Consider the following 27,561-nt stretch of genomic DNA (forward strand, 5'->3'; position numbering starts at 1 on the left):
TGACGCTGTCTTCGGAATGGATACCATAACGCTACTAAAATTGTATAGCGACGATCTCGCTGCAGCAATTGAGAGACTTTCAGACGAGACCCGGACTGCCAAAGAACAACAAGACTCATGCCAAAAGCCACCACCTTATGCATGTGATGGGGCACAAGCAGCCAAAGCGGCGGTATTGTCAGCCAACGCCAAGATCAACGCGCTCGTGTGCGGCCCAACTCAGTTCCTTCAGCATCTAGCAAACCAGGTCTGTATCTCATTATTATATCTAGTGTAATAGACGCGGCCCTAATCGTGATATCATAGACTGAGATCCTGGCTTGCTTGCGCTGGTTGGGCGAGTTTCAGATCCTCGCCTGTATACCCTTGGTTGGAAGCGTCTTGATCGAGGACGTAGCAAATCTGACAAACGTGCCCGAGACGCATCTCAGCAGGATTATCAGACTGACATCGACTGCTGGCTTTCTTGAAGAGCCGGAACCAGGCCACGTAAGCCACACGCCATTATCAGCTTCGTTCTTCTTTTCACCCTCGCTGCTTGATGCGGCCATGTTTCTATCCGAATGCGTGGCTCCAGCAGCTCTGCAAATGACCAAGGTTACTCACGAGTTTGGTGATTCCGGGCGGTTCAATGAGACGGCTTACACACTGGCCTTGCCTGTTGCAAAGCCATTCCATACCATGCGATCTGGAGCGCCGAAACTAAATCGCCAGTGGTGTGCATATCTCCAATATGCTGGGGGACTTCCCAACTGTGACGACGTTAATAGCATTCTCAAACAGCTATCTTGGCATAACATCGGGAGTATGCCGGACACGCATATAGTTGAGGTATGGCCAGTGCAGTAATACATAGGATCAGCATATTCCTGGCTAGCTAACCACATTTGAGTATGATGACAGGTCAACGCGCCATCGGTGTCAACATCAGTGACCCGATGCCTTGTAGAGCTGCATCCGACCCTGCAATTGACTCTACAATTGGCCGACTTAGGACCACAGAGCTCGCAGGATATTGGGTCAAAGGACCTTGATTCTCAGGTTACTATTAGCAGACGTACCCCCGGTGCTCGGCAAACCGCAACAGACGCAGCAGTCTACATCCTTCACTTGCCTTTGACGTCGCCGAGTTCAGTACTTAGTGAGCTGCTGGTACATCTTGAGGTTCTCCGTGAAAGAAGGGGTATTATGCTTATCTGGACGGCACGCATGCTCCCAGAGCCAGGAACACTTACTGATCCTGAACTTGAAGCCACAGCTCGCTCTCGAGATCTGGCGCTGCTTCAGTTAGCAAATGAGGGAGAAATGGAAGTTTGTAGCCTCATTAGTATGGTTGAAAGAGTCAGAGATAGCATGGGAAGGCTTGTAATAGCCAAAGAACTACGTACGAGTGGCAATATGGTTGCTGCTTTGGTGGTCAAGTACCAACCAGGTCACCCAAACCACAGAGAATAATGAATCGTTCCAAAAACATAGGGACGAGAAAAAGATCAAATACATCTCTACAAATGTTGATACACACGCTACGGCCATTTTCCGCGCCCCAAAGTGTAATACTACGTGCAATAGGTCTATACGGCTGCCCATACGGCTGATGTAATGCTGGTTTTGTCACACGGGACGGTCTTTGAGTCTTTAATATTGGTTACATAAAAATACCACAAAGACAGGTGGTTACAAAACAACACCAGAAGGTAGGAATTAGATCCTAAGGCCCTCAGCCCAATGGCAGGATTAAATAGGGATCCCAAGGATCAGTCCGACTTAAAAGAACCGAGGGGCTTTGGTACCAAAGGAACTTATGTGTGAATTCAGGCTATTTGCTCCAAGCCCAGAACACTGCCCTCGTCACAGGTTCACATACATGTGTAGTGAGACTTCGTTTCACTTCAATGTTAGCTTTATCATTAGATATTTGATGGCTAAAGTGGAGCTTACGATGAGTATCATCCCTACTGAACACGGTTTAATGTACTTCAAGCGACCATCTAGTCCACCGAAGAGGTTTGATATAGCAGGTGAACGCCTTCCTTTGTAACAGGAAGTTGCAAGGCTAAATGATCAGAAATGAGCTTCGGTGATCCAGGACCGCCATGAGGACATGTGGAGGTAGTTAAGCTGCTACTCAAGAAGGGAGCTAACATTGCGACTGTGGATGATATTAGCACCACTCCGCTTTTTGTAGCATCAACGAAAGGACATTTGGAGGTGGTCAAGGTGCTGCTCGAGAACGGGGCTAGCACTGCGACTGCAAATATCACTGGAGTCGCACCGCTACATGTAGCAGCAAGGTTGGGACATTTGGAGATGATCAAGCTGCTACTCGTGGAGGGAGCTGCCATTGAGGCTGTAGATGATAATGGAAGGAGTCCGCAAGTCGAAGCATCAAGAAGAGGACATGTAGAGGTGGCTGAGCTGCTATACAAGAAGCGAGCTGACATTGAGGCCGCAAGCAAGAAAAAAGGTGGCAGAGAGCTGGTACCGTACAGGGAGTACCAGTTTGTTACCACAAGAGTTGTTGGAATATCTTCGGCCGCTGCTGGCTGGTAGAGGGAAGTAGCGGGGTTTTTATATATTGTGACTTCAATGTTTGGTTGTGACTCTGGTTCTCCCTCCTCTCCTTCAACCATAGTTATGTAGTTAGTCGTACCAAATAGGCCAATAAACACGTCAACATACCAGCCGTTTTTTCTGTCGGTGGGGTCTTGCACATTTTACCAACTATAAAATGCTAATATTGGACATGTCCTTCTTATCTTATTGAGAGTACGGCCCCAGACTGCATATGGAGACAACTGTCACTGGTCAGATAGCATAAATACTTTGAAACCACCTGAAGTTCTAGGTAGCAGGAGTAAGACAGCATACCGTTTGCTATCACATCAAGTCAAGGAGGACAGCCGCCGCATGTCAGCTGTTTTGGCCCATACCCCTTGCGAGACTCTTCTTCTCAAGGTCTTTTACTATCAACTGTCTAGTAGGTTCTCGTCTACGCCCAGCGGCCAAGTGTTGAGCATCCTGCCGTGTTACATGCCTGTTTCCCACGCAGAACAGCGATGTCACTTCAGGCGTCTGTAGATCTGATCGAGTTATCCTGCGGCCGGTTGGCGGTCTCGCTACTCGAGCCGGTGCTAACGCTGCCAATACTACCGACCAACTCCAACAAGGCTACATCCCTGGATTCATTTTTTCATAAACCCCCGGCTACGGCGGTGCACATGTAAAAATCATTAAACCTGTCGATGCTTCCAATCAAGCCTCAACGCTTACTGGCTCTGCCGAAGACCTCCCTTTCCATGTTCCCATACTACTAGCAACCGTTCACCACTACCCTGTAAGAATGTGCGTAACGTATGGTGGACAAGAATGGTTGAAAGCTCCTGCCAATAAATTATTACTTCGAACGCATGGGCCCGGTTCAGTTGATCCACTCCGCACACGCGCTTCAATATGTCTGATTCCCGTACAGGAAGTCAGCATTGAAGTTCTCTGAGCAGAGTCCCAACTCGCAACATTCTTCCACTCATGCCATCACCTACACTGCTATCTGCCAAAGCGTCCGAGTCCATGGCGAGGCCTAACATACAACACGTGTCTTCGCTCGAAACATACTTTGACGAAATTGAAGTGACTAATGGCGATAATGAGTGCAGAGTTTGGTCAGAGAAGCTTCTCGATGCCATCGCCGAGCTAGCCGCCTTTGTTGCTAGCCGTAGAGAAGGAGGTCCTGCCACCGAGTATGTTGAACTTCTTAAGGGATCTTTCAACATGAGCTTTCGTTTCAGATTCGATGACGAAGGACCCGATGCAATCATTCGGTTTCCGAAGCCGGGGCACACAGCTACAGCCCTCAGAGACGAGAAGCTTGCCAACGAGGTCAGAATCATGGAGTACATCAGCCAGAATACCACCATTCCTATTCCTCGTATTCATAGCTGGGGCACTACTGCAGAGAGTTCACAACAGTTTGGTCCCTTTATCATTATGGATTTCGTCGAAGGAATGCTCTTGTCTGAAGTGCTGAAGCGCCCCACAGAAAGCGATCAAGAGGACTTTATACTAAACCCCGACGTCGACAAGACAATGTTAGAGAAGGTTTACCGTCAAATCGCAGGTTATATTCTCCAACTCTCTCAGCTACATTTTTCTCACATCGGGTCCATCTCCAAAGAGCCTACCTCAAACGAGTGGGTGGTTACCGGCCGGCCGGTGACATACAACATGAATGAGCTGGTATCTGTCTCGGGTTGCCCAAGTGACAATTTCCCGACAACAAGCTTCAACTCTGCAGCAGACTACCTGAAATCTGTTTCTGTACTGCACTTGGATCATGTGTGGGCACAGCACAACATTGCGGACAACGCGGAAATTGCAGAAAAGCGATATATTGCTAGACGCCGAATGCCCCAGCTCATTGACAAATATTGTATCGAGAATACCGGACCATTTCTTCTCTTCTGCGACGACTTGCGTCCATCGAATATTCTGATTAATCCAGACACGCTTGAAATAACCGCATTGATCGACCTTGAGTACACAAATGCCATGCCAGCACAATTCACGTACGATCCCCCGTGGTGGCTTTTATTATCTGGCCCGGAATTTTGGCTCGATCGTGGTTGTCTCGAAGAATTCAACAGCCTTTATGAGCTCAGAATGGAACAGTTTCTTCAGGCGTTAGAAGAAGTTGAAAGTACGTCATGCACCGGGAAGCAGCTCGAGCCGCCACTTTCTGCGAGGATGCGTGACTCGTGGGCAAATGGGAGATTCTGGTTCAACTATGCGATGCGAAAGAGTTTCGAGTTGGATTCAATCTATTGGGCGGTGTTGCACGAGAAAGATACTGAACATGGTCAAGAGGAGTATCCGGAGATGGAGAAATTCATCGCCACAAAGATGGAGCAGCTGGAAAAGTATAGAAAGGAATGTGCAGCTCGTTCCTCAACATAAGAGATTGTGAAAGATGTCCATGCCGAGAGGGAGAAAGCTTACCGAGAATCAACGCGGCAGATAGAGGAGTTGTACGCGATAGATTATTCCCCAGGACATCTGTAAAGTGGGATAAGTGCCAGTACGAATGTCGAAATGGTTTCTTTCAGCAGGTATATATTCATCAAGTCTACATCAAAGGCACACTCTAAAGACAGTGATATATCTGTTTTCATAATCCACGGGGAAAAGAATACCGTGAAAAAGATAGCGCTACAGAAGTGTGCCGTCTCCGTATCCAAAAGCCTCCCTCCTCAGTCATCTCCTCTGTCAGATGGAGTTGACCAATCTCCGCTCCTCCTTCAACAGCACAAGGCGCTTGACGACGTCATCTAGATCAATCATGGCCCCCTTTTGCTGACTGGAAGTATCATCCCGATTTCTAATATTGACCGCACGCTGCGCAATTTCCTCAGCACCCACAACCATGACAAAGTTGTACTGGGCCAACTGCGCCGCCCGAATCTTCTTTTGCAATGTGTTACCCGACACATCGACATCAGCATATAGCTTCGCATCGTGCAAGATATCTCGCACCTCCCTGGCATAGTCTTCCGCTTCTTTCATAATGGGTATGACCATGACTTGACGTGGTGAGAGCCAGAAGGGCCACTTGCCGGCAAAGTGTTCAATGATGATGCCCAGGAAGCGCTCGAAAGAGCCCACGACGGCACGGTGAATCATGACGGGTCTTGCCATGCCAGACGGAATGCTGCCCTCTTCTGCCCCCTCGGTTTTGGCCTGATCGGCCACAGATTCGCTGGTACGGTAAAGGAGGTTGAAGTTCTGGGGAAGTTGGAAGTCGAGCTGGATTGTGGCGCATTGGAATTCTCTACCCAAGGCATCGTTGACTGTGACATCGATCTTAGGTCCGTAGAAAGCACCATCTCCGGGATTAAGAACCCAGTCATCGCCCCTGAATTCTTTGAGTGCGTTCTTGAGTCTCTCCTCAGCAGCATCCCAGTCGGACAATTTGCCCATGTAAGAGTCTGGACGAGTGGAGAGCTTGAGCTTGAAAGAGAATCCGAACAGGGTGTACACGTGAGTCATGAATTTGAACATGCCTCGAAGCTCGTCGGTGACTTGGTCGATGGTGCAGAAAATGTGCGCGTCATCTTGCTGGAACTTGCGGACTCTGGTGAGACCACTCAGCGCACCAGAAGCTTCATTGCGATGAAGAGCGCTGAAATCAGCGACTCGCCAGGGGAGAGACCGATAGGACCGCTCTTCGCTGGCAAACATGAGAGCGTGGCCAGGGCAGTTCATTGGCTTCAGAGCAAACAGCCTCTCCTGTTCCAATTTTGCAGTCTCGTCAGCCTTCTTGTCCGTTGGTTTGTCTGTGTCTTTGCTCGCATCTGGGCTAGAGGCGGGCGCGGTATCAGGTGCTGTAGTGTGCTTCAACGGTACGCTGAACATATCCTCCTGATAATGTTGCCAGTGGCCCGAAGTTTTCCAGAGCTGGACATCGTACATGAGAGGCGATTGCACCTCGTCGTAGCCACGCATCCAGTATTGTTCGCGGAGCATGGACTGAATGGCGTTAAAGATACGAGTACCGTGGGGGAGAAAGAATGGAGAGCCTGGAGAGAGCGGACTGAACCAGAATAGCTTCTGGTTTTTGCCAATAAGCTGATGGTCGCGCTTCTTGGCCTCTTCCAGATAGGTAAGCCAGGCCTTCATTTGGTCATTCTTGGCGAAGGCAACGCCAGAGATACGCTGAAGTGAGTCATTGGCTTGGTCACCCAAGAAATAAGCTGAGCTGTTACCCATGATTTTGAAAGCAGAGATCTGTTTGGTGTTTTGAATGTGCGGGCCGGTGCAGAGATCGACGAGCGAGCCGTTGCGGTACACGGTGGTGGAACCGCCATCGGGGACGAATTTCTCGATGTAGTGCATTTTGTACTTGGAGTATCCAAATAGCTTTCGCAGATCCTCTTTGCCAATCTCGACTCGCTCGAAGGGCTGCTTCGCTTTGAAGAACTTCTTTGCCAACGACTCGAGGACTGGGCGATCTGTCTCCTTGACGGCGTCTCCTTCTTGCATAGCCATGTCATAGAAGAACCCCATGTTGGTTGGAGGGCCATGGGACAGCCTACAGCCATAATGGTGCTCGCAAGCCTCTCCGAGTACGTGAGCGGCTGAGTGCCAAAAGACAGCACGACCCTCGGGATCAGCCGAGGACAGGTAGGAGACACTGCTGTCCGCTTCCAAAGGCCTGGTAAGGTCCCACACCTCGCCATTGACCTTGGCAACGATAGCCTCCGATGCGATGGTCTTGGGGGCATGTTTCAACAATTGACCCGGAGTGGTCTCCCAGGCAGTAGCAGAGACCTCAGTCACACTATCCGGTCCGACTGTGAGCGACACAGTGATGGGGTTTCGGGGTTTCGCAGCTACGGCGTCGTCGTGTTTCTTCTTGAGCTCCTCGAAGAGCGCGTTTCGCTCGGTAACGAAGCTAGGTAGTCGATCGCCGTCAGACTGTGCTGGGGGACCACCCCTCACGGGGATATCGGCGGGTGCGGCAGCGGCCATCGTGTCTTTGGACAGGTCAGTGGGAGATATAAATGTTTCCCAGATTACACCGAGATGGGGGAAAACTGAGGCTCAGAATGGTCATGACCACCGAACCGTAAGGGCAGTTGGGGGAGACGGGGAGCCTTGAGTTCGAGTTATATGGGATGAGGATATGATCGATCTGCCTACCAAAACAATGTCACACCAGTTGGGCCTCTTGGTTTTCTGCCTTCGGCAATTGGTCTTGGGGGCTCGAGCCTCTAAACTTGCGGGCCCTCGACGCGTCAATTAATCGAGAATATGTCTCCGGCGCGAATGACACTGACGAGAAGAGATGCAGGCTCTAGTATCTCGGAAAGGCGGAGAGAGCAGCAATACCACACCAAGGGGTCAGCTGTCCATTTCATCGCGGGGTGAAAATTATTATGCGTCAAGATTGACAAGATGGAGGGGTCGACGAGATTCAGCCCCACCAACTTTCAAAAGTGGGGTCTTCAGGAACCAAGGAAACACCCGACTTTGAAGTTTTCTCAGGACCCAGGTCAAAAATTATCTGTGGAATGGAAGTACCTACCCAGGCATTTAAATAGCATGGGTACTTCAGGCACAAGGGCACAAATTGTTGTTCGCAACTTTGCATCACCCCAAGTACACCAGACTTGACGATATGTCGATTCCACCTCCACACCTGAGAGGGTGTTCTGTAGCAACAGCTTAGCAACAAGTGAGTCCCTTTACATAGATATTCCTAAGAGACGATCTAATCTATATTGATCTTGAGTGTGAGGAAGCATCCGGTATAGCATGTCAACTTCCATGGCCGTAATTGCATCAGAATCTATTCAGGATAATAGACGAAGCCAGTTACAAGTTGTAATGATAGTCCCTTCGCGTGATCAGTTAGAGTCGCAGGCCCAAGTCGGCGCATTCGTCCGGGTCCCAAGGCTTCTTAGCCTTACTAAGATCAACTTATGTTGCCCACGCCGGGCTGGATCTTCCCCTAGACCCAGAAGGCACTGCATACTCGAGAACAGATTTCTCAAGTTTAAACGGTGGTGCCAAGATGAGAATGTCTTCATCTACTCCCCACTCCTTGCCTGGCATCTTGACAAAGTATTCTGGCCGTTTGAGTAATTCCGGCCGAGCCTTGCAGATGGCCGCATGTGTTTTCCGCACCAAAGAAAACATTTCATCGTAATGCCGCACATGAAACCCTTCATTTCGTGCCAAAAGCGCCTTGCTTTGTTCTGCGTTGTACTGACCGAGTCGGTAATACCAGATATTATACTGCGTGAGGCTGACATCAATGTCGTATGTGGTATCTAGCTTTGTCCGTTGGAAAAGGGCTTGCATGACTGCGATTGCGCCGACGAGACCTGTTTGATAGTCCGAATTGGCTGAGCAAATACCAGTTAGCTGATGTGCCTTTAGATTCAGAATTTACTCACGAAGTAAAGGCACTACAGGCTCGTTTAATCCCAGAAATTTGCCTTGTAGCCATGATATGCCCACCAAGCAGTCGCTGATCTGCTGCCAGCCAGACCTATATGCCAGCGGCCCTTTAAAGCCGTAACAGTTCTCGCGGACGTATACTAGTTTCTGGTTGATTTGACGCAATGACTCGGAATTGAAGCCATGTTTACTCAACACGCCAGGGCGGTAGCCGTCGATCAGAACGTCGGCGCCTTCAACAAGCGCTTCAAAAGCCTTTTTCCCCTCCGCTGTCTTCAAATCGATGTTTGTATCCTTCTTTCCCGCGCTCAGGTCAACCCACGTGCCACTGACGTCCGGTAGGTTCTGATTCGACACTTTGATGACGTCGGCACCAAGAACTGCCAGGATTTTAGAGATTACAGGAGCAGCTATAACACGAGAGAAGTCAATGACACGTATACCCTCCAGTGGCTTGAGTTTGTTCGACTTTTGTTGTGGCCAAGTACTTCGTGATGCGGCAATTGGCCTCATTGTCCAAAGTGGTTCACCAGACATGATTTTCCCGTGTTCCGAGGCAAAGAACTCTTCGGGTGTCAAACATGTCACCCCTGCTTGCCTAAGGTCTTCGTTCGCCGTCCTTTCCAAGTATGTCGCGTCATACTGTGCTACTTTATCACTGAAAATCTTGATGGCCTCCTCGCGAGTAACGTCTTGCTCTTCAACACCAACCATACCCATCGTAGCGGTCGCGTTCATAGAGCCATGCAGATGGTACCATTTGCCATCTTTGGTTTGGTAAACGTTCGTTGCTTGCTGGTGGATTGCCTTCGACATGTTATACAAGTCACCCTTCTTTAGCTCAGCCATCAGTGGACCATTTTGTAAGGCTGGCTCGCCATTGATCGTGGGAAGCACAATCGACTCTAGGAAAAGAGTGGCGAGGTCCCTGTTATGAGGAGAGTAGTCAGCAGTGTGCCAAGATACGGCTATGGCCAGCTTCTAATTACTCACGTATCAACCTCGGCGTTTTGGTATTCAATATCGTAGCGATCTGCGCTGATTGCGCTCCCTGCAGCCGCTGCAAGAGCAGACAACGCAGATGCAGACTCCGTGATTTTGCATGGTGTCGGAATGAACGGATTTGAGTCGCTGCCTGTAATTTTTACATGTTTGGCTGCTTCCACGAATTCCTTAGGCAGAGACAGCTGGCTATTGATGAGCAGATGCTCCTCTAGGATGCGGTGGCTCTCCCGTTGAACAGAGTACGTTGCCATGACTTGATATGTTGGTGCCAAAGTGGTGCTAAGGGAGAGATTGAACAGTTCATGAGATTTATGTTTTATGCTGACGCGGTTTTGTTTCAATCGTGTCTAATGTCAGATTCGGAACTCCTTGGTCTGCGGGGTCACTTTAGAGTAAGCCGGATCGGTTTCCTCGGCATTTAGTCCAGCCTGGTGTCATCGGTTTTACATGTAGCACCAAATGGGAAGTGACAAAGCGAATTTCTTTACTCCGTATTACGTATGGTGCAAATGTGAAATTGGAACGGAACTTTAACATACACCCCGCCCAAAGGTCCACGATATGCTCAGAAGCATGGAAACTCCGTGGCCCTGGGCTCGGGTCCCCATTCCCGTGTTCCATATTTTCCAGTGCGATCGCTAGGGGGTTGTCTTGGCTAATCGTAGGGGCGAATTGAAGATTGGGTGCGCTTTGTTAATGGTAGATACCCCAGCCGTAACACAACAGAACTTGCATGTCACCGTCAAGATGTCCTATTGCCTGGCAAGTGTAGCAGCAACACGAGAACACGATCTGGTATTATATTATAAGCTAGACTACGATAATATGCTTATTCAGCTTTAATACGTTTCAAAAGCCTTAAAGCTTGAGTATGGGAACAGTCGCTCAATGCAAAGCAGGTCTAATTATCCGGGTCATGTCAAGTTATGAGCTCATTCACAATACTCCAACAAGAAGGAGACGGAAGAGGTTGAGCAATCGAATTAGCATGAGACCATTGAACTATATAGACGCTGTGTATTATTGCAGGGAACAAGCAACCGTCCACCCTACTAACAGTCCCAAACCATGCTCATCAAATCCTATTTGCAGTGAGATGGAAACGGGTCATCATTGACAGCAAAACCATATCTTCGGAGTCTAGCTCTAGCAGTAGACCTGGTATTTGTGCTTGTTGCTAATATTGATGCAATCGTTGGGATTGACATAGCGCCAGTCGGGATTGACAGAGTTGGAGCAATCGCCCAGCAACACTACGTTTTTCATCTGCCGTTAGGTTCCATCTTCCATGACAGTTTGAGTAGTATTCTTGTTGCAACTTACCTCTGCAACCTGGTGCAAGCCACCAAATCTTCATTCCCTGACCGGGAAGGTCGTAGCAAACGCCATCTGGCTGGTGAAAGTCTCGTTGGCCCCTCGTGCACGAGGTATCCGAAAACGTAGCCATAGCCACGGCCGGGTTAAATTTGCCGCGCTTGTCTATCAAATCTTCGACAGGCTGAGCGGTGGCAGCACAGGTGAGGGCCGCAACCAAGATGGTTCGGAGACTGATGGGCATCATTGTATGCAGGGAGTGAGCTTGAACGAGACCGCAGTCTGTGTTTGCGTGAGTTTAAGCTTTGAAGTGTTGAAGATGGGAGTAGCGAAGTGCAGGTATCGACTTCGGAGACGGATTGCTTGAGTCTTTATATAGAAACGATGGTTGCGATTAAGTTTCGTTTAAAGCTTTGAACGAGCCCACATACATTGCAATGACCACACCTCGTTGTGCAAACATGATCATACGATGGAAACTCATTCGGTGTTTCTCGATAGCAATATCGGTTGTGCCTTATGATCATTCCTCAGCTGTGGGATATGTATGCAGTGCGGATCCATGCATACCGACTTTTTAAGGGAAAGAAACAAAAGAATGACTATGCAAATGCAAATGCAACATAAGCTGATCACTGCCGCGCTGGTCTCCAACCGGGCGTATAAGCAGTGGGTGCATGAATATTGGAATGTGCCGCATTTAGTGGCTCGACTTCTACTACAAGGTTGCATCAGCCACAAAGTTCGGTTGTTCTCAAGGTTATCAACTCGAACTACGGCTCATTTAGAATGGAAAACTGGTATTAACGTAACGCAGCTAACGTCCTCGAAGATCCCGAGGTATAGCATTCGATTCTGGACGAGCAGCCGGTCGGCTTGGCGTATTCATAGTGCGTGACAACATACTGTTCGCGTGTTTAGGCGCTAGACTGCAGTCCTTATAAGTTCCCTCGACTTCTATTTCTGCTGTTAGATTGAGACTCAACATGGTGACAGTAACGCCGAAAGACGAAAAATAGGCACGCGACCACATGGAGACTTGACGCCCGACATTCGGGTGATGCCGAATGCTGAGTCCAGACTCTGGAGCATGGCTATATGATTTGCTACACAGTCTACGCAAAGGTCCACTTTGGCACTTGTGGTGACATTGAATACTGCATGGCAATATACGATATTCCATATTCGTATTACATCAGCCGAAGCTGTCATGTACCTTTCCTCGTTCTTGCCAAAAGACATGCGGATGTAGGGCCGTCATCCCGTTACAGCGACTGTAAGCAGGTCAAGTGTTAGAGACCAAGATCAACGTAATATGCCACGGCCCAGGCAAGACGAAACATATGAACTTCTTCTAGTACTGAGTTGGGCATCGGCATCGGACCTGCCGCAGCTCGGTCGGCGACTTGGTGGGTTGTCATATATGAATCCCGACTTGATGCTGTTGGCAGCGCTGATGGAGCCGTTGCAAGGAATCCGGTGATGCATCATGAAATTGGTCGAAACAGCTAAGTACGACGTGTTCTTGGCGATGATAACAGCAATTCAAGATAAGTAAAGACCGAAATGGCTGCGTGGAATTAAATCTCGGGCTCCAGTCATGCCAGTTGATGACTTCTTCCCTGCACCCAAACAACGGATAATAATATTCTGTCTGGCAATACCTTTGATTGTGTATGTTTCCTCTCCATGCCCCAACCCTAAGTATGCAGTCTTATTGGTTCCCCCGGCATTATTGGCTCCAGTTTACTCAATCCATAGGGTTTCTCGGAATTGCGCCCCTTATTCTTGACCTTTTATGGTGCCAAAGTACACTCACAGATAGCATGACAACAGCTCAGTCTACCTCAAGAAAGTGATTATCTTAGTTTCTCCAGACATTTGGCGGCAGACATGGACTTGTGAAGTCCTGGGTGATGAAGGCACAGGAGTCTGCTGGATCCATTCACGTGTGGAGTTGCCCAGGACAGGGATGACGAAAAGCAACCGTTGACCTCTTGAGTTGCAAGCTGAACTCTACATCTCAACCTGCGACATAGACTCTGAGAACACGACCACGCCAAGTATGGGGCATGAATGTTGCAGCCGGCCGGCTCCGGTGGCCGAGCTGACAGCTTCGCCAATCAGGGCTTTGACGGAAGAGGCGAATGCTGATGACTGGACTCAAGATTGTGCGGAAGACGACGACGACCCAGAAACGCCCAGTATTCAGGCGCCGCAACAGACCGAATGCGCCGCCAGCGTATCAAATGATTGCTGCTTTTCTGGGAAATGTGAAGACACTGGGACTGTGTCCAATCCAGACACGCCTGATTGCTGCCGTGGAAAACAAAGCCCATGCTGTAATGAATCTTGTCTCGACCGGCTGGCAATGCGCGAGTGTGGTAAAGACGCCCACGCGAAAAGTGAGTAGCTGAATCTTGCAAAATTCGATATATTCCTGCAAGATATGCTAACTATATCCAGCATGTGCAGGGAGTTCCGACGGCAAGGCTTGCAACGAGCACAGTCTCTCCATCCTGGACCGCTATGGCGCAACTCTTCAAGCCCTTGGTTGCATCTGCCGTGCTCTCATTGCGCTTGGCCAAGAGACATGTTGTGAAATTCGCGAACGCCACTCACCAGGCGGTACCCCATTGCTGAATGCGATGTCAACTTGCTCTCCTCCTCGCGGTTCTCTGGACTCCTGTTGCAACAGCGGCTCTATCACGAGTGAAAAGGCCGCGCAGAACCGCCTTCGTCTTCGGAAGAATCCCAGCGGGACTTGCTCGCCTTTCAAGGAACCTGATTCGGTGAACTGTGCTCCCTCTCGCTGTGGCAAGTCTCAGCCAGCAACGAAACCTCCAGTTGAAAGCAAGTGCTTGAAACCTTGCTGCTCGAAGGGAGAAGCCGTCAACGACGCACCCACCGAGAGTAAATGTGTCAAGCGTGGTTGCTGTCAGGCCTCAATTGCAAATTCCAAAACCGCGGTCAAGTCCTCTTCGTCTTGCTGCATGGGTGGTGATGTTACAAGTGGGGAGCCTCCCGCAATTGGAGATGTCAATTGTTGCGCATCCACGAACAAGGCCACTGAGGCGCGCTGTAGCAAGGGCGAGCTTGTAGAAGCTTGTTGCGGACCAGCTCTAATTGAAGCCACTAAGTGTCTTCCAACTTCCTGCTCAGCAAGTTCTTGCGGGAAATCATCCACCCCTGCCACGCCGAAGGGTCCAGGGACTGTTTGCCCAAAATCCTGCTGTGCGAAGGAGAGACTCACAAATACTCAAGATGCTTCCGGCAAGGGATGCTGCCCCTTTCCAGCGCAGGGCCCTGAATTGAAGGTTCACGGAATGCCCATCCAGGTAGTGCCAGACATCGAGAACCAAGGTATTGGCAACGAACATGTCGTCCTTAGTGTTTCCGGAATGACCTGTATTGGCTGTGAGACCAAACTTAACAGAACCCTGACTACCATGTCCGCTGTCAAGAATTTAAAGACCAGTCTGATTCTCTCTCGAGCCGAATTTGATATAGATCTTCGGCTCAGCTCCCTAGCAGACATCATGAAACACCTGGAACGGACGACCGAGTTCAAATGTGAAAGAATTCAGAGTCAAGGCTCTAGCTTGGATATAATCACCTCTATTGACCCTTTGAACTTTGTCAAGCAGACATGGCCAGACGGAGTTATTGATATGGAACCCATGGACAAACAAACAGTACGAGTGGTGTTTGACCCCAAGGTCGTTGGAGCACGAGACCTCACTGGAGAAGTTTGGCGTACACCAATTGAACTTGCTCCTCTACGTGGTGACCCTTCCTTGGAGGCTGGTAGCAAGCATGTTCGCCATATTGCGTACATGACGCTCCTGTCTATCGTCTTGACGATTCCGGTGCTCGTCATGTCTTGGGCACCGCTACCTGAGAGAGAGCTGGCGTATTCCTCTGCTTCATGTGCCTTAGCCACCGTTGTTCAAGTTTTTATCGCAGGGCCCTTCTATCCTAAAGCTCTCAAGGCTCTTGTCTTTTCTAGACTTATCGAAATGGACCTGTTGATTGTCCTGAGCACGAGCACTGCTTACGTGTTTTGCGTGGTTTCCTTCGGTTATTTCGTTGCAGAGAGGCCCCTTTTGACCGGTCAATTCTTTGAAACGAGCACTCTCTTGGTCACTTTAATCATGGTTGGCCGGTGGGTTGCAGCCATTGCTCGCCAGCGGGCTGTTGAGTCCATTTCTATCCAATCACTTCAGTCATCAACAGCTATGCTCGTCGAAGGAGAGAGCCAAACCGATCGTGAGATTGATGTGCGACTATTGCAATACGGCGACATTTTTAAGGTTTTGCCTGACACCAGGATCCCTACCGACGGCACTGTTCTCACCGGATCATCTGAGATTGACGAATCTATGCTTACTGGCGAATCAACGCCAGTGGAGAAACATCCTGGGTCTGTGGTGATTGCCGGGTCAATCAACGGATCTGGTGTGATTACCGTTCGGCTGAACAGGCTACCAAGTGATAACACGATCCGTGCCATCGCCGCGATGGTAGATGAGGCTAAGCTCTCGAAGCCCAAGCTGCAAGACCTTGCGGATCGGGTAGCGTCTTACTTCGTGCCAGTTATAGTAGCACTCACAATTATCACATTCGTCATCTGGGTCGCAGTCGGCATGACTGTTCGTGGGCAGGGAGGATCAGAGGCGACGATTCAGGCTATCACGTACGCCATTACTGTTCTAATCGTCTCCTGTCCCTGTGCCATTGGACTAGCTGTCCCCATGGTAATTGTGATTGCAAGCGGAGTTGCTGCAGAAAAGGGCATCATTTTCAAGTCTGCGCATGCTATTGAAGTTGCACACCGAACATCCCATGTGGTATTCGATAAAACTGGAACCCTAACTCGGGGAAAACTTGCTGTCGCCAAAACGGACTGCGTCGATAACGACACCCTTCCTCTCCTCCTTGCGCTCGTCGAAAACAGTCGACACCCCGTGTCGATAGCAGTGGCTACTCACCTTAAAAACGCCGGGATCACAACTTCATTCACTCTCGAACCCAATAGTCTCACTGGAAGAGGCATTGAAGCCACCTGGGGTGGGCAGATTCTTCGAGCAGGCAATTCCCGTTGGCTAAGCTTATCTACTAATGAACATGTACTACCAATGCTTGATCAAGGGCACACAGTCTTCTGCTTCACAGTTGATAATACTGTGAAAGCAGTCTTTGGTCTTGAAGACGAAATTCGACCTGACGCCGCAGAGACTGTGAAGAACCTGCAAAATAGAGGTATCTCGGTACATGTAGTCTCGGGCGATGATGAGAAAGCTGTGAAAGCCGTGGCTGCTACACTTGACATTCCGGATGGCAATGTGCGGTCTCGAAGCTCTCCGCCTGAGAAGAGGGATTACATCCAAGATTTGTTTGGCTCTTGTACAGATCAAAAAAAGCCTATTGTTGTGTTCTGCGGCGACGGCACCAACGATGCCGTTGCTCTCGCCCAAGCTACAATCGGCGTCCACATCAACGAAGGCACAGATGTAGCGCAATCTGCCGCAGATGTAGTTCTCATGCGTCCTTCTCTGCGCGGCATTCCCACCATGATGAACGTCAGCCGCAAGTCCGTCAACCGTATCAAGTTCAACTTTGCTTGGAGCTTCATCTACAACACCTTTGCGGTCCTTCTTGCCGCGGGTGCTTTTGTCAATGCAAGGATTCCGCCACAGTTTGCGGGACTAGGAGAGCTGGTGAGCGTGTTGCCAGTCATTGCGGCAGCAGTGCTTTTGCGTTGGTCAGCGATCTAGGCACAACGGGCATACGATGCAGATGAGCAGCTGGGTTTCGATTTCTAGCTAATTTTGCCGTCAACGTCCTGTCTCAACCAACAGAGGCCTGTCGTTATACTGATTCTGCGGCACAATCGTCTGAGACTCAGTCCTCATTGCCTGAATACTGGAGAAGGCTATCAATCGAGATAGTTGTTTCTCTCACTTTACCGTTCTTTTCGTCCTATTCAAAGCAGTGAGTAGGGCGTACGTAATTTTGAACAATCACTTTTATCAAATTGAGAAAGCTACCGTCGGTAAACTGCACTGTCCCCGTGACAATATTCTCTCTCCTGAGCCTTTAAAGTCACAATATGATTGCCAAGCCATCTGCGTATAAGTGCTACGTGTACAACCAACCATCACAAAATTGGTAACTGAATGTTAAGTGGAATTAGTATGTAGGACAGGACCTGGGTGTGGTGCACCCGCATTGCAAGCCAGAGCAGATTTCTCAAACTGGTGTTTTGGGCCGCAGAAAGTCTTGCAGCAGCCTTTCTGTGATGAATGAATCAGGCCGTGATTACTGAAACAGCCAACGTGACGTTCAGCGGATAGGTCGGTGTGAAAGCCCCGGACGACTACCGGTAGCTTTACGTCCCCATCACCTAAAGGTGCATGAGTGATCCCATTGCGCTTACATGCTTGGCGGTAGCACAAAACCATCAACCTCCAATACATTCTTTTCGCCTATCTCCACACATGCAGCCCCTGATTCAAAAAGAGCCAGGCAGGCGTGTATCGGTCGAGGAATGATAAAAGCCTGGAAGCCCTAGATGCCAGTGCTCAAAATGTGTAACCCCATCACTCTTTCTAGCGTCAGACGTGCATCCGGAAGCAAACATGACCAAGATCACAACATCATAAGGAGAAGCTGTGCCGCCGGCTCCTCGACACGCGGTGACCGTTCACATGGGGGGCTGGAAGACAATGGAGAAATATGCCTTTGACTCTGCTTCGGTTCTTTCTTCTTTTCGAAGCTGGTATCCACGAATGCAGCCACATCGAGATATTGAGTCTGTAAGTGTTTCCTTCGTCTAGATCATTACGGGATTCAACATCCTCTCATTTCGACCCGCTCTAACACAGTAACGCAGCTTGCAGGAAACGTTCTAGAGTACATCAAAGCCGATGGGCAATCATGTCTGCTATTCTCATCGCTACAGTCCGCAACAGAGTGCGTAGATTACGCAACATCGAGTCGTCGAGACAATGGAGTGGACAAATCTCCCGTTCCGTCTGAGCAGATTAGCCTGCGAGCTTTTTGCGCAAAAGATTGCTTCTTCGCTGTCATCTTCCCGGTCGAAAAGCGCTCTGTTGTAGCTGGATTTTGGGGCACGCCAGGTTCTGGTATATCTTCTCGATTTGCTGAAGCAAATCTTGGCCACCTGCACGATGTAAAGGAAGTTGATGTAGCCGAAAGCATTAGGAAGGCAAGCAATTTCGACGGTCCAGTATATAAAGTTCGGCGTGCTCGGATTATGGACTACCTCCATAGAGCCGCGACAACTCTTCAAAACCCGAGTCCGAATATCGACGACGTTTACTTCTTCCCAACAGGGCTGGCGGCAATCTACAAACCTCATACGTACATGCTAAGTCACTTTGGAGGCACAACGGTGCTGTTCGGAATGGCTTTCGTGAACACGGTCATATTATTTGAAGAGTTTGGATTAAACCACAAGTTTTTCGGCCGGGGTGATGACAATGATATGGACGAACTGGAGAAGTATCTTGACTTAGAACATCGCCGTGGCGGCAGGGTCCAGACCATCTGGGCCGAGTTCCCTTCCAACCCACTTCTTACAACTCCCAATCTCGACCGTCTACGACAGCTAGCAGACACTTACGACATTGTTCTCGCTATCGACGACACTCTCGGCAGCTGGTCCAACATTGACGTCACGGGCAAGACCGACATACTAGTAACGTCTCTCACCAAATCCTTCAACGGCTACGCAGATGTCATTGCCGGCAGTGCAATCCTCAACCCAGCATCAAAAAAGTACCCTGTACTTAAATCGCTGTTCAATGAGTCTTACATCCCAGAGCTATATGTCGGCGACGCAGAAGCCGTCGAACGGAATAGCCGCGACTATCTATCCCGCACAACCACACTCAACTACAACGCAAGCCAACTCGTCCAATATCTAAGCACCTGCGTCTCCGACCCAAGCAGTGCTGTTCATCGTGTATATTATCCGTCGTTGAACCCCTCAGGAAAGTACTACGAGAAAGTACTGCGCCTAGATAACCCAGATTTCACACCCGGGTATGGTTGTGTTTTTTCGGTTGAGCTAGTAGACGTGGAGTCTGCCATCGCATTCTTCAACGCGCTCAATGTGCACAAGAGTCCTCATCTTGGCGCGCCGTTTACACTGGCCATTCCCTACACCGTTGTTGTTTACGGAAGTAAATTGGAGTGGGCGGCAAAATACAACTTGCGCCCAGCGTTGATTCGAATCTCAGCCGGTTTAGAAGACATCAATTCACTTCTGGCGGATTTTAAAATGGCAGTCGAAGCCGCAAGTCAGATTCAGACAAAGCAAAGCAAAAGTTAGACCTCTTGAGCTTAGTACCTCAATTATAAAACTATGAGAATAATCTCAAAATTGCCCCCGCGACAATCACCCCATCGTGTTCCAAGTGCGCCGTCTCCGCCGCTCTGTCCGCGTGCTCTATGTCCTGGATGCTGCCCTTGTCAACGCGCATCTGTATCTGGCGCTTCACCATGTCCTCATCAAACGCCAAGTGAGCCTGTGTCGTAAACAGTCTATTCGGTATGTATAGTCCCTGGATAGTGGTATGCGGACTACTTCCCCAGACGGCAATTTCTGCCTCATCGGGTATCATTCCCTTTGCTGACTCGTGTGTAGGTTGCTGTACGACTTGATCTTGGTGCATTTGGTGTAAGTGGATGTGGTCTTCGTGTGTGCGGAATAACCGTCGTCCAGTGGGAGTGGTGTCGATGCGGCAGTGGCCGAGTTCCCAGTCTCCGGAAGCAGATGGCGCGACTGTGCCTCCGAGAAGACGGGAGAGGAGCTGGTGGCCGAAACAGACGCCTGTGAAGTGGAAGTCTGGTTTGGATAACCATAGATCTGAGGAGTGTTAGTTGTCACATTTCTGCTGAGACTTTGTTTGTCACATGCCTTTGAGAAGAGCCAGGAGTTCAAGTATCCATGGATTATTTCCGTGGGCGTCATATATACTCCCGGTAATTAATATCCCATCGTATCCATCAAATTCGTCTTTTGTGGGCATTCGACCACCCTGCTCAGTCACCACGAAAATCTGATTTGTTTCCACAGCAAGAGGCGGATCGTGAGCCGCTCCCGCTTTGGAGAAGTGTTGATGCAGAATTTCACCAAATGATCCTTTCTCGGACTCTGTGTCCGGGTGAGGTTTGTCTGTCTCTAGGACCATGAGCCGGGTCTTGGGACTATCCGGGGTGGGTTTGAAAATCTGCGCCATGTCTTCTTAGAGTCAATGTACCTTCTTGGAGGAAATGGAGCGTAATGGTTGCAGCAGGAGGAGCCTGAACATTGTGGCAGCCGTTGGAGGGAAGCTTATTATAAGTCTATTCGTATGCAGTCTTGGCATCCAGTCGGATTACGCAGTTTACGGTCGTTAAGGGTGGTACTTCAAGGGTCGATGCCCAAAGACTTGGCTTGACGTCAATTTCCGGGAACAAAAGCATCAAAGTCTGCATAAGTGGAACGTAGGCCCTGAAGCAGCCATTACTGCGGATATAAAGTGGTTCGAACTGACGTCGGTGGACCCACAGCATGGCTTGGTGATGGTGTTGCTCCATGTGGTGGATCACGGCAACATTATTTCACGGGAGTAGTATTGGAAAGGTTCTCGAATTTTCGCTCATTGGTTATTCTCTAACCTTAATTAGATCTATTCTGCCTGATTAACATCCATCCCCCGCCAGTCGTTCACATCGTCTCGTCTAATCGTGGCTGCTAACTATTTAGTTCTTGAGCTCCCGCTCGATCTGCATATCGAGGACCTTTTGCAGCTGGCCCGGAGGAGCATCTTCTCTCTCCATAATGACTTCAATCATAGACAGACCCTTAGTATTGTTCACCTTGTCATTTTCCATAATCGTCTTCAGCTCAGCCCACGTCTTGGCGGATGCGGTATAGGTATCTTTCGAGGCACCGAAGAAGCTTGGTGCTTCCAAGTACCTCCATCTAGCCACATCGTTGTACCCCTGTTTTCTGCCGTGAATGAATCTCTCAATGGAATATCCGTCGTTATTAATCAGTACAATGACGACGTCCAGGTCGTGTTTGATCATGGTTGACATTTCCTGTGCCGTCATTTGGAAACTGCCATCGCCAATGAACAGAATAGTCTTGGCTTTCTTGATTCCATGCCATTTAGACGCAGCAATGAGCTCCTTTTGTGCGAGGGAAGCGCCCTGAGCAGCCGGGAGCATGTAACCAATCGACAACCAGGTGACGTGACTGAAAACACGGCAATGTTTTTGCATGGGCATCTCGCGAACACCAAATCCTGGCGTGCCAGTTTCTCCCATCACAATGTCGCCGGGTTGGATAAGGTTTCCTAGGATCTTCCAGACTCTGTCTTGTTTGATAATCTCATCCGCCGGCGCTGACGAGGGTGCAAGGAGTTCGTACTTGGGTAAATCAGGCAAAGGGCTGTACGACTTGATCTTTGACACGTCAAGTTCGTTGAGGAGTCGTGAAAGAATCAGCTTAGCAGACACGTCTCGATAGAGTTCAGACCCGATCTTGATGCCTGATGTGGTGAATTCAATGGTCTCCTTGCTTTGAGGAATGCTGTTCCACATATAAGTGTTAGTGCCACTGTAATGGGGACCGAAGCATAGCGCCAAATCGGTCTCCTTTACAAAGTCATGAACACCTTTGGCCCCCCATTGTCCCTGGTATACGCCAACAAAGCTGGGCTCGGTCTCATCAATCAATCCCTTTCCAAAGGGCGAGGTAAGAGTTGGCCATTTCGTCTTGGATACGAACTGTTGTAACGTGTCTACGATGCGGAGGGGTCTGCTCTCTCCGTCGACGTATATGACGGGTTGCTTGGCCGCTTCAATCTTGCTGATGACCTTGGCAAGGACCTCGTCCAAGTTGGCGGTTGGCTGTGGCTCCGGAACGACGATTGGTGACTGCAATCTCTCTGCAGAGACAAAGGCATCAACCATATCAACAGGGAGCTCAATGTAGACGGGGCGACAGTGCAGCAGACATTTGGCCAAGATGTCGTCGACTTGCTGGGCACTCGTCAAGGGATCCCAAAGCCGAGTCTGTGCAATGGTGACGTGGGCGTGCATTTGGGAGAATCTCTTATATTCGCCATCATTCAAGGTGTGATGCATCAAGGTCCGAGCGTCCTGGGTCTGTCGAGCAGGGATGCCGACGATGTGAACGACAGGCGCAAACTCGGAGTAGGCGCCAGCAATGGCATTGATGGCAGAGAGCTCTCCCACTCCAAATGTGGTAACAATGGCGCCAAGTCCCTTTATTCTGGAATATCCATCAGCAGCATATGCGGCGTTGAGCTCGTTGGCATTTCCAACCCAATTGAGACCTGCAGGCTCCACATGGTCGAGCATGGTCAGATTGAAGTCGCCGGGGACACCATGAACCGACTCGACGCCAAGCTGGCGTAAGCGAGTGAAGAGATACTCTGCAAGCTTGACAGATGCCATGATGGGAAAGAAGAAAGAAAAAGAAGAAATTAAATTCACGTTGCTGTCTTCCTGTGACTTCAGTTTTCTGCTTCCTCCTGTTTTCCAAGGGCAGATGTGTGGTTGTAAGAAGTTTGAGATGCGCATAAACGCACTACTGAGAGACGACTTATAAAGAGCCCCACTTACCCCGTGCCCTCTCCTTCAAGTGAGCAGCCGTTCACCGGCTTGCGGCGGGCCTATTTCGGAATTTAGCCGTTGCCCATAGGTTGGCTCAGGTGCAATCAAGATCCACTTTCGGCTGTCGAATTGTCAAAGCCGGGGAAGGAGAGATCCAAGGGCGTCAATGGCAGGTAATGTCAATGTCTTGTCATCAAATATCAGCACTAGGGTCAGTGTGAGGCTTCGGGAATAGACACGGCCATCTTGTATGCATCAGCATCGGTTTTCGGTTTTGAATATGGCCTTTGCTTCGTAATATGCATCGAGTGTTGGCCAACACGCAGCCAATGCGACTACTTTGTCGCATCTGGTGCGGAGGCGGAGCTAGTGGGCCGCCTCGGTCCAGAAGCGAAACAAATTTGACGAGACTTGATGGCCGGAGCGGGGTGCCGAGTGTTTGTTTACATAAAGACCACTTCTTTCATATATCCGACCTCGGACTGAGGACTGTGTGGGCGATGTGCATCTCACTGGTGAGCACCCGTAAATGTCTGTGAAGTGGATAAATGCTGCTGGTCGAATCTCTGTCAGCTACCTGCTGGGTCTCCAAGCATTTGGTAGTATCTATTTTTATTGTATTTGTGTAACATATCTGGTACAAAGTACGGAGTAGCATTCATCTAATTGATCAATGATGCATGAGTACAAATGCCCAGCCTGCCATTTCCCTTTCCCATGGTTGGCTGTTCCTTCCAAAATTCCGCGCCAGTTGCAAGACCCGGATGCCTGCATCCCGCCGGCGCCTTCCCTCAGAGACCGAGAGTGGGGCGAGTCCCGGAAACACCAACCAGCAATGTCGATTTCCTCGCCCTCTTCCGACGATCAAGCTACAGGGTACCTCATGAACCTCAAAAAGTTGATTCACACAACACTCTGGTGCGAACGCTGCCTAGAGTGAGAAACCAAATCTATGGGATGTCCATGACACGTGTCAGTCAGGTGGGCTGCTTTTTTTGACTGTATTTTGAGTATTTCAAGTATATGCCGTTCATTCGTTCCTTAACATCCTGTGGGTGCCTTCACTTTATGACCGCCGGTGCAGAAACACCTCCAAATGTCTTTGCTGTCCGTGGGATAAAACCACCGTGGTTTCCAATTGGACCAGTTCTCATTATCGGAACTATCCGGCTCCTCAGAGAAGTACCGCGAGGCGGACAAAGGGTAGAAAGCGCCACAGATAAGTCGTAGCGACGGCCCAGAGCTCCAATGCGAAGGCGCTCGTCGGGGGTACAATGCGATGGTGCTGTCGGTGCTGCTGGGACCCTTTTGTTCAGTCTGCATCGAGTAACATGTTTTTGTTTCTCTTGAAGGTCACCTGGTTTCTCAAATTCGTTGTATGCTGTATTCGACGCCTCTTCTGGTGTCGCCTCCGCGAAATTAAGGCCTCCCTCTTCTCGATCGACATTGAAGAACACGACGAAATTGTTGGAGTCGTTGTTTGCCCAATACTCTTGTCCGTTGACACAATACCGAATACAAAACTCCAAGGTGTTGTTCCCCAGCCGACAATAATCCGAAATCGGGATGGAAAATACAAAGGAATCTCGAGCACTGTTTCTGTCTGTCTGCCTGACAGGATACACGTACTCAGCAGCAATATCAGACTGAGTCGTCCAGCCGTCCAACGTGAAACGGCAAAAAACGTGCTTCTGAAAGGCCAAGTTCTTGACAGTAACAACTCCAATTGCCGACATTGTCTCCCTGGAAATGCGGATGTTTCTGAATTGTATGACAGGCTCCTCCACTTGCGACTGTTTATAATTGTTCAAGATACAATTATTGCCTTCAAAACGACGGATGAGGTGCGGCGATGAGTCTGTCACAGTCACCGAGAGATGCTGGCTGACAACACTGAGGCTGTTGGGGGTATCTTGGTTCGCAGCCTCGGGGCAATCGGATTTCCGGAATACTCTGACGTGCTCGAGGTCATCTTTAAATCGTACAAGCTTTTTGGCTGTGCAAATGGCAGTAGCGGCAGCTTTCATTGCGGGCTTGCGAGGTGAAGTGCGGATCCCGCTGGAAGCAGGCTTATTGAGCGGCAAGCTCCTTTCAGTGCGGAGTTTCCCATCATACTTGTGCTATGATACCGTTAGTCTTCGAACCTCCACTTGATGGGCTTCCCTTACCTGGGTTCCGTTTGCTTTGCCCGTCACTTGTGCTAGTTGTGAACTAGGTTGTGTGTATGGCATTGCAGAGAAAAAGAGTTATGGTGATATTGATCCTTCAATAGTAGGATGTATGGTATGTATGGTGATTTGCCAATGTTATATATGTGGTGAAGGAAGTCATTGTGCAGTCAACTAAATGACCACGCCGTGCAGCCGAATCTGAGGTCTGTTGGGGACAGCCTCTGTTTTATCGCCCCCAGTACGAGGACAAATCCTACACAACCGTCCTGCGGCTAACAAGATTCCCAATCTGATAGCCAATTGTTTTGGCCATTCACAACGTCCACACATATCCGTTGGCCGATATCCCAACTCTAATTTGGCACACGGAAAAGTCGTAGCATTCCCGTCGAGAATCTTGCTAGTCTGCCAATCTGTGGCGCTGGCCAACACTAATGACTGGGCGCCACAAGGGGACATCATGACATTATCACCCCACCGCGCTTGAAGTTTGATGGCCTGACACCTATCTCCCACGGTATTTTACGGTAGCATTGGCATCTCTGTAATGGCTGAGCTGACATGGCTGGGTGAAATGGCTTGGCAGAGTGTTCCCGTCTTCCGCACCTGCTCCCACTTAGCGGAAGACACAGTTTGCCTCCAGAAGTATCGTGATTGTGATTATGATTTGAACTGGAAAATTCTAAATGAATAAATATATAATGCATCTTGAAGCGGTCTGTAATCAGGTGAAAAATGCCAAGACTTTAAGTGATACAACTCTTACACAAACAATTGTACGTGTTTACTTTCAATGGCAATCGACACCTTGAACAAGACTAACCTGCTCCAGACACAATGAACAACAAAAATCTCTACAACAACAAATTGAGCACAAACAGCCAAACAGCCGCTCAAGCTCACACAACTACAAAGCAAAAAGCAACCTCGGAGAATGGCTGCCGAAAAACAGATGGGGCACGCACCCCAAGAAGCCATGCCTATGCATTGGCCATGACATGCACGGAGGGCTGGCAGCCCAGAAGCCAGCATGAGGCGCATTTCAGCATGGAGGACATGAAACATCGGCTGCATAGCGTGATGTGCAGTATGACGGAGGCACCAGGGTTTACTGAAGAGAAGAAGTTGACAAAGGGGTGACCGAGAATGAATTGGAGGGGCGGGCATCTGGACGGCGTTCAATTGGAATTACACGGAGGACGGACTCAAAATGGAGGTTGGGGTTCACTTTGGCGCTGGACGCGTTTTCCGCCAGCCCAGTGCAACACAGGCGTTATTAGCACAAAATAGGAAATTGCTACACATCTACATCATTTTCCATTCATTCTTTGTAAACTGTTACAAATTTGTCTCGCAACCCGAGTCAACTAGGTTTGCCGGCTCCAACGGATGAAAGCGGAGCTCCCCGGGAAGCTTAGGGTTCGGCGGACCAGCCGGATCGCCCATGGGCAGATTGAAAAGATGGCTTGGAATGGGAGACTAAAACTCGATTGATGCATCTTTCGACCAAGGCGTCAGTTCTACGGCCAAGCCTCGATAGATTGCAAAGTGGGACATTGGGCGTTGCCGCACGTGTTGCCCTTACACCAATGACCCTGGTGTTGACGGTACGCATGGCATGGGCAACGCCATTGTATCATCGTCAGTCGATGAGCCCTGGCGTGGCCGACCGGTGGCGCTGCAATCTTTTCCACGCGGTAATTGGATGCTAGTGAGGTGAACTTCCTGATGAAGAACCATGTTCTTCGGCTAGTTTGCACTAGGGGATGGGTTGGACTAGGATGAGCTGCGGAGATTGGTTCGTTTGCCGCTCGGACCTATAGATTGTGAAAATTGTTAGAGTAAGTTTTGCGTCTAACAGCTATTGAAAGATTTTAAAAGACGATTCTAGAGACCTTTTCTTGAGTACCTGTCTGTCTCTTGTGGCAGCTGTGTCGTAAGGTAGCATTTGGTTACGAGATGAGTGGTCACGTCAACATTACGCGGATGTCAACGCCACTTGGTGCTTGTCCACTCACTTTTGTTGGGCTTGAATTGATCACATGAGCTTTGCGATGGAATAGGCGAAAAGTTAAAGTCAGGTTTGGTGTGAATTGAAATGATGCCACAGGTTGCCATCTGAGAGTATAATGTCGAAGTGAACAGCTGATATGGTTTCCGAGCTATGTCCGGCAGAGGGCTACTTGAAGACGAACTCGTGATATTGACATGAAGTTAAGTTTGAGGATGGACGCCTTTAAAGAAGTGATGCGAATGGAAAACTGATACCGTGTCTCAGGGAGAGCCTGTGCCAACATTGAGTGAAGATGAAGAACACGAGGTGCAACGCAATGTTGAGACCTGGCTCATCTGAGGCCATCTGTTGGTGTTAGAGACTGACTTTTTGGACTAGAAGTATAACAACGGCCCATTAAACATTAGGAACGAAATATACGACTCAAATCCATTACTAGTCTAC

The 27,561-nt window shown here is 49.4% G+C and overlaps 10 protein-coding genes across 10 annotated transcripts; 4 read left to right on the plus strand and 6 right to left on the minus strand.

The window, feature by feature from the left end:
- Positions 1-16: 16 nt before the first annotated feature.
- On the plus strand, positions 17-2,550 carry VFPPC_06836 (O-methyltransferase family protein; the record flags this gene model as incomplete). Its single annotated transcript, XM_018285804.1, has 4 exons — positions 17-247; positions 307-831; positions 904-1,286; positions 2,166-2,550. 4 exons carry the CDS (start codon positions 17-19, stop codon positions 2,548-2,550), a joined length of 1,524 nt encoding a protein of 507 aa, XP_018138616.1.
- Positions 2,551-3,525: 975 nt separating this feature from the next.
- VFPPC_06835 (phosphotransferase enzyme family domain-containing protein) lies at positions 3,526-4,950 on the plus strand (the record flags this gene model as incomplete). The annotated part of the gene is made up of 1 exon (XM_018285803.1): positions 3,526-4,950. The coding sequence occupies one exon, from the start codon at positions 3,526-3,528 to the stop codon at positions 4,948-4,950; it is 1,425 nt and encodes a 474-aa protein (XP_018138615.1).
- A 309-nt stretch (positions 4,951-5,259) lies between these two features.
- Positions 5,260-7,521, minus strand: VFPPC_06834 (threonyl-tRNA synthetase; the record flags this gene model as incomplete). The annotated part of the gene is made up of 1 exon (XM_018285802.2): positions 5,260-7,521. The coding sequence occupies one exon, from the start codon at positions 7,519-7,521 to the stop codon at positions 5,260-5,262; it is 2,262 nt and encodes a 753-aa protein (XP_018138614.2).
- A 951-nt stretch (positions 7,522-8,472) lies between these two features.
- VFPPC_06833 (coA-transferase family III domain-containing protein) lies at positions 8,473-10,211 on the minus strand (the record flags this gene model as incomplete). The annotated part of the gene is made up of 3 exons (XM_018285801.1): positions 8,473-8,900; positions 8,952-9,883; positions 9,949-10,211. The coding sequence occupies 3 exons, from the start codon at positions 10,209-10,211 to the stop codon at positions 8,473-8,475; spliced, it is 1,623 nt and encodes a 540-aa protein (XP_018138613.1).
- An 895-nt stretch (positions 10,212-11,106) lies between these two features.
- On the minus strand, positions 11,107-11,518 carry VFPPC_06832 (hypothetical protein; the record flags this gene model as incomplete). Its single annotated transcript, XM_018285800.1, has 2 exons — positions 11,107-11,213; positions 11,284-11,518. The coding sequence occupies 2 exons, from the start codon at positions 11,516-11,518 to the stop codon at positions 11,107-11,109; spliced, it is 342 nt and encodes a 113-aa protein (XP_018138612.1).
- Positions 11,519-13,339: 1,821 nt separating this feature from the next.
- On the plus strand, positions 13,340-17,051 carry VFPPC_06831 (heavy metal translocating P-type ATPase; the record flags this gene model as incomplete). The annotated part of the gene is made up of 2 exons (XM_018285799.1): positions 13,340-13,679; positions 13,741-17,051. The coding sequence occupies 2 exons, from the start codon at positions 13,340-13,342 to the stop codon at positions 17,049-17,051; spliced, it is 3,651 nt and encodes a 1,216-aa protein (XP_018138611.1).
- A 951-nt stretch (positions 17,052-18,002) lies between these two features.
- VFPPC_16763 (Cystathionine gamma-synthase, converts cysteine into cystathionine) lies at positions 18,003-19,633 on the plus strand (the record flags this gene model as incomplete). Its single annotated transcript, XM_018294516.1, has 2 exons — positions 18,003-18,092; positions 18,170-19,633. 2 exons carry the CDS (start codon positions 18,003-18,005, stop codon positions 19,631-19,633), a joined length of 1,554 nt encoding a protein of 517 aa, XP_018138610.1.
- Positions 19,634-19,664: 31 nt separating this feature from the next.
- On the minus strand, positions 19,665-20,543 carry VFPPC_06830 (GMP synthase; the record flags this gene model as incomplete). The annotated part of the gene is made up of 2 exons (XM_018285798.1): positions 19,665-20,170; positions 20,282-20,543. 2 exons carry the CDS (start codon positions 20,541-20,543, stop codon positions 19,665-19,667), a joined length of 768 nt encoding a protein of 255 aa, XP_018138609.1.
- A 505-nt stretch (positions 20,544-21,048) lies between these two features.
- Positions 21,049-22,773, minus strand: VFPPC_06828 (pyruvate decarboxylase; the record flags this gene model as incomplete). The annotated part of the gene is made up of 1 exon (XM_018285797.1): positions 21,049-22,773. The coding sequence occupies one exon, from the start codon at positions 22,771-22,773 to the stop codon at positions 21,049-21,051; it is 1,725 nt and encodes a 574-aa protein (XP_018138608.1).
- A 1,220-nt stretch (positions 22,774-23,993) lies between these two features.
- Positions 23,994-25,163, minus strand: VFPPC_14124 (protein phosphatase regulatory subunit Gac1; the record flags this gene model as incomplete). Its single annotated transcript, XM_018291894.1, has 2 exons — positions 23,994-25,052; positions 25,101-25,163. 2 exons carry the CDS (start codon positions 25,161-25,163, stop codon positions 23,994-23,996), a joined length of 1,122 nt encoding a protein of 373 aa, XP_018138607.1.
- Positions 25,164-27,561: the final 2,398 nt, after the last annotated feature.

Source organism: Pochonia chlamydosporia (genome assembly GCF_001653235.2).
Source record: "Pochonia chlamydosporia 170 chromosome Unknown PCv3seq00008, whole genome shotgun sequence".
Taxonomy (NCBI): domain Eukaryota; kingdom Fungi; phylum Ascomycota; class Sordariomycetes; order Hypocreales; family Clavicipitaceae; genus Pochonia; species Pochonia chlamydosporia.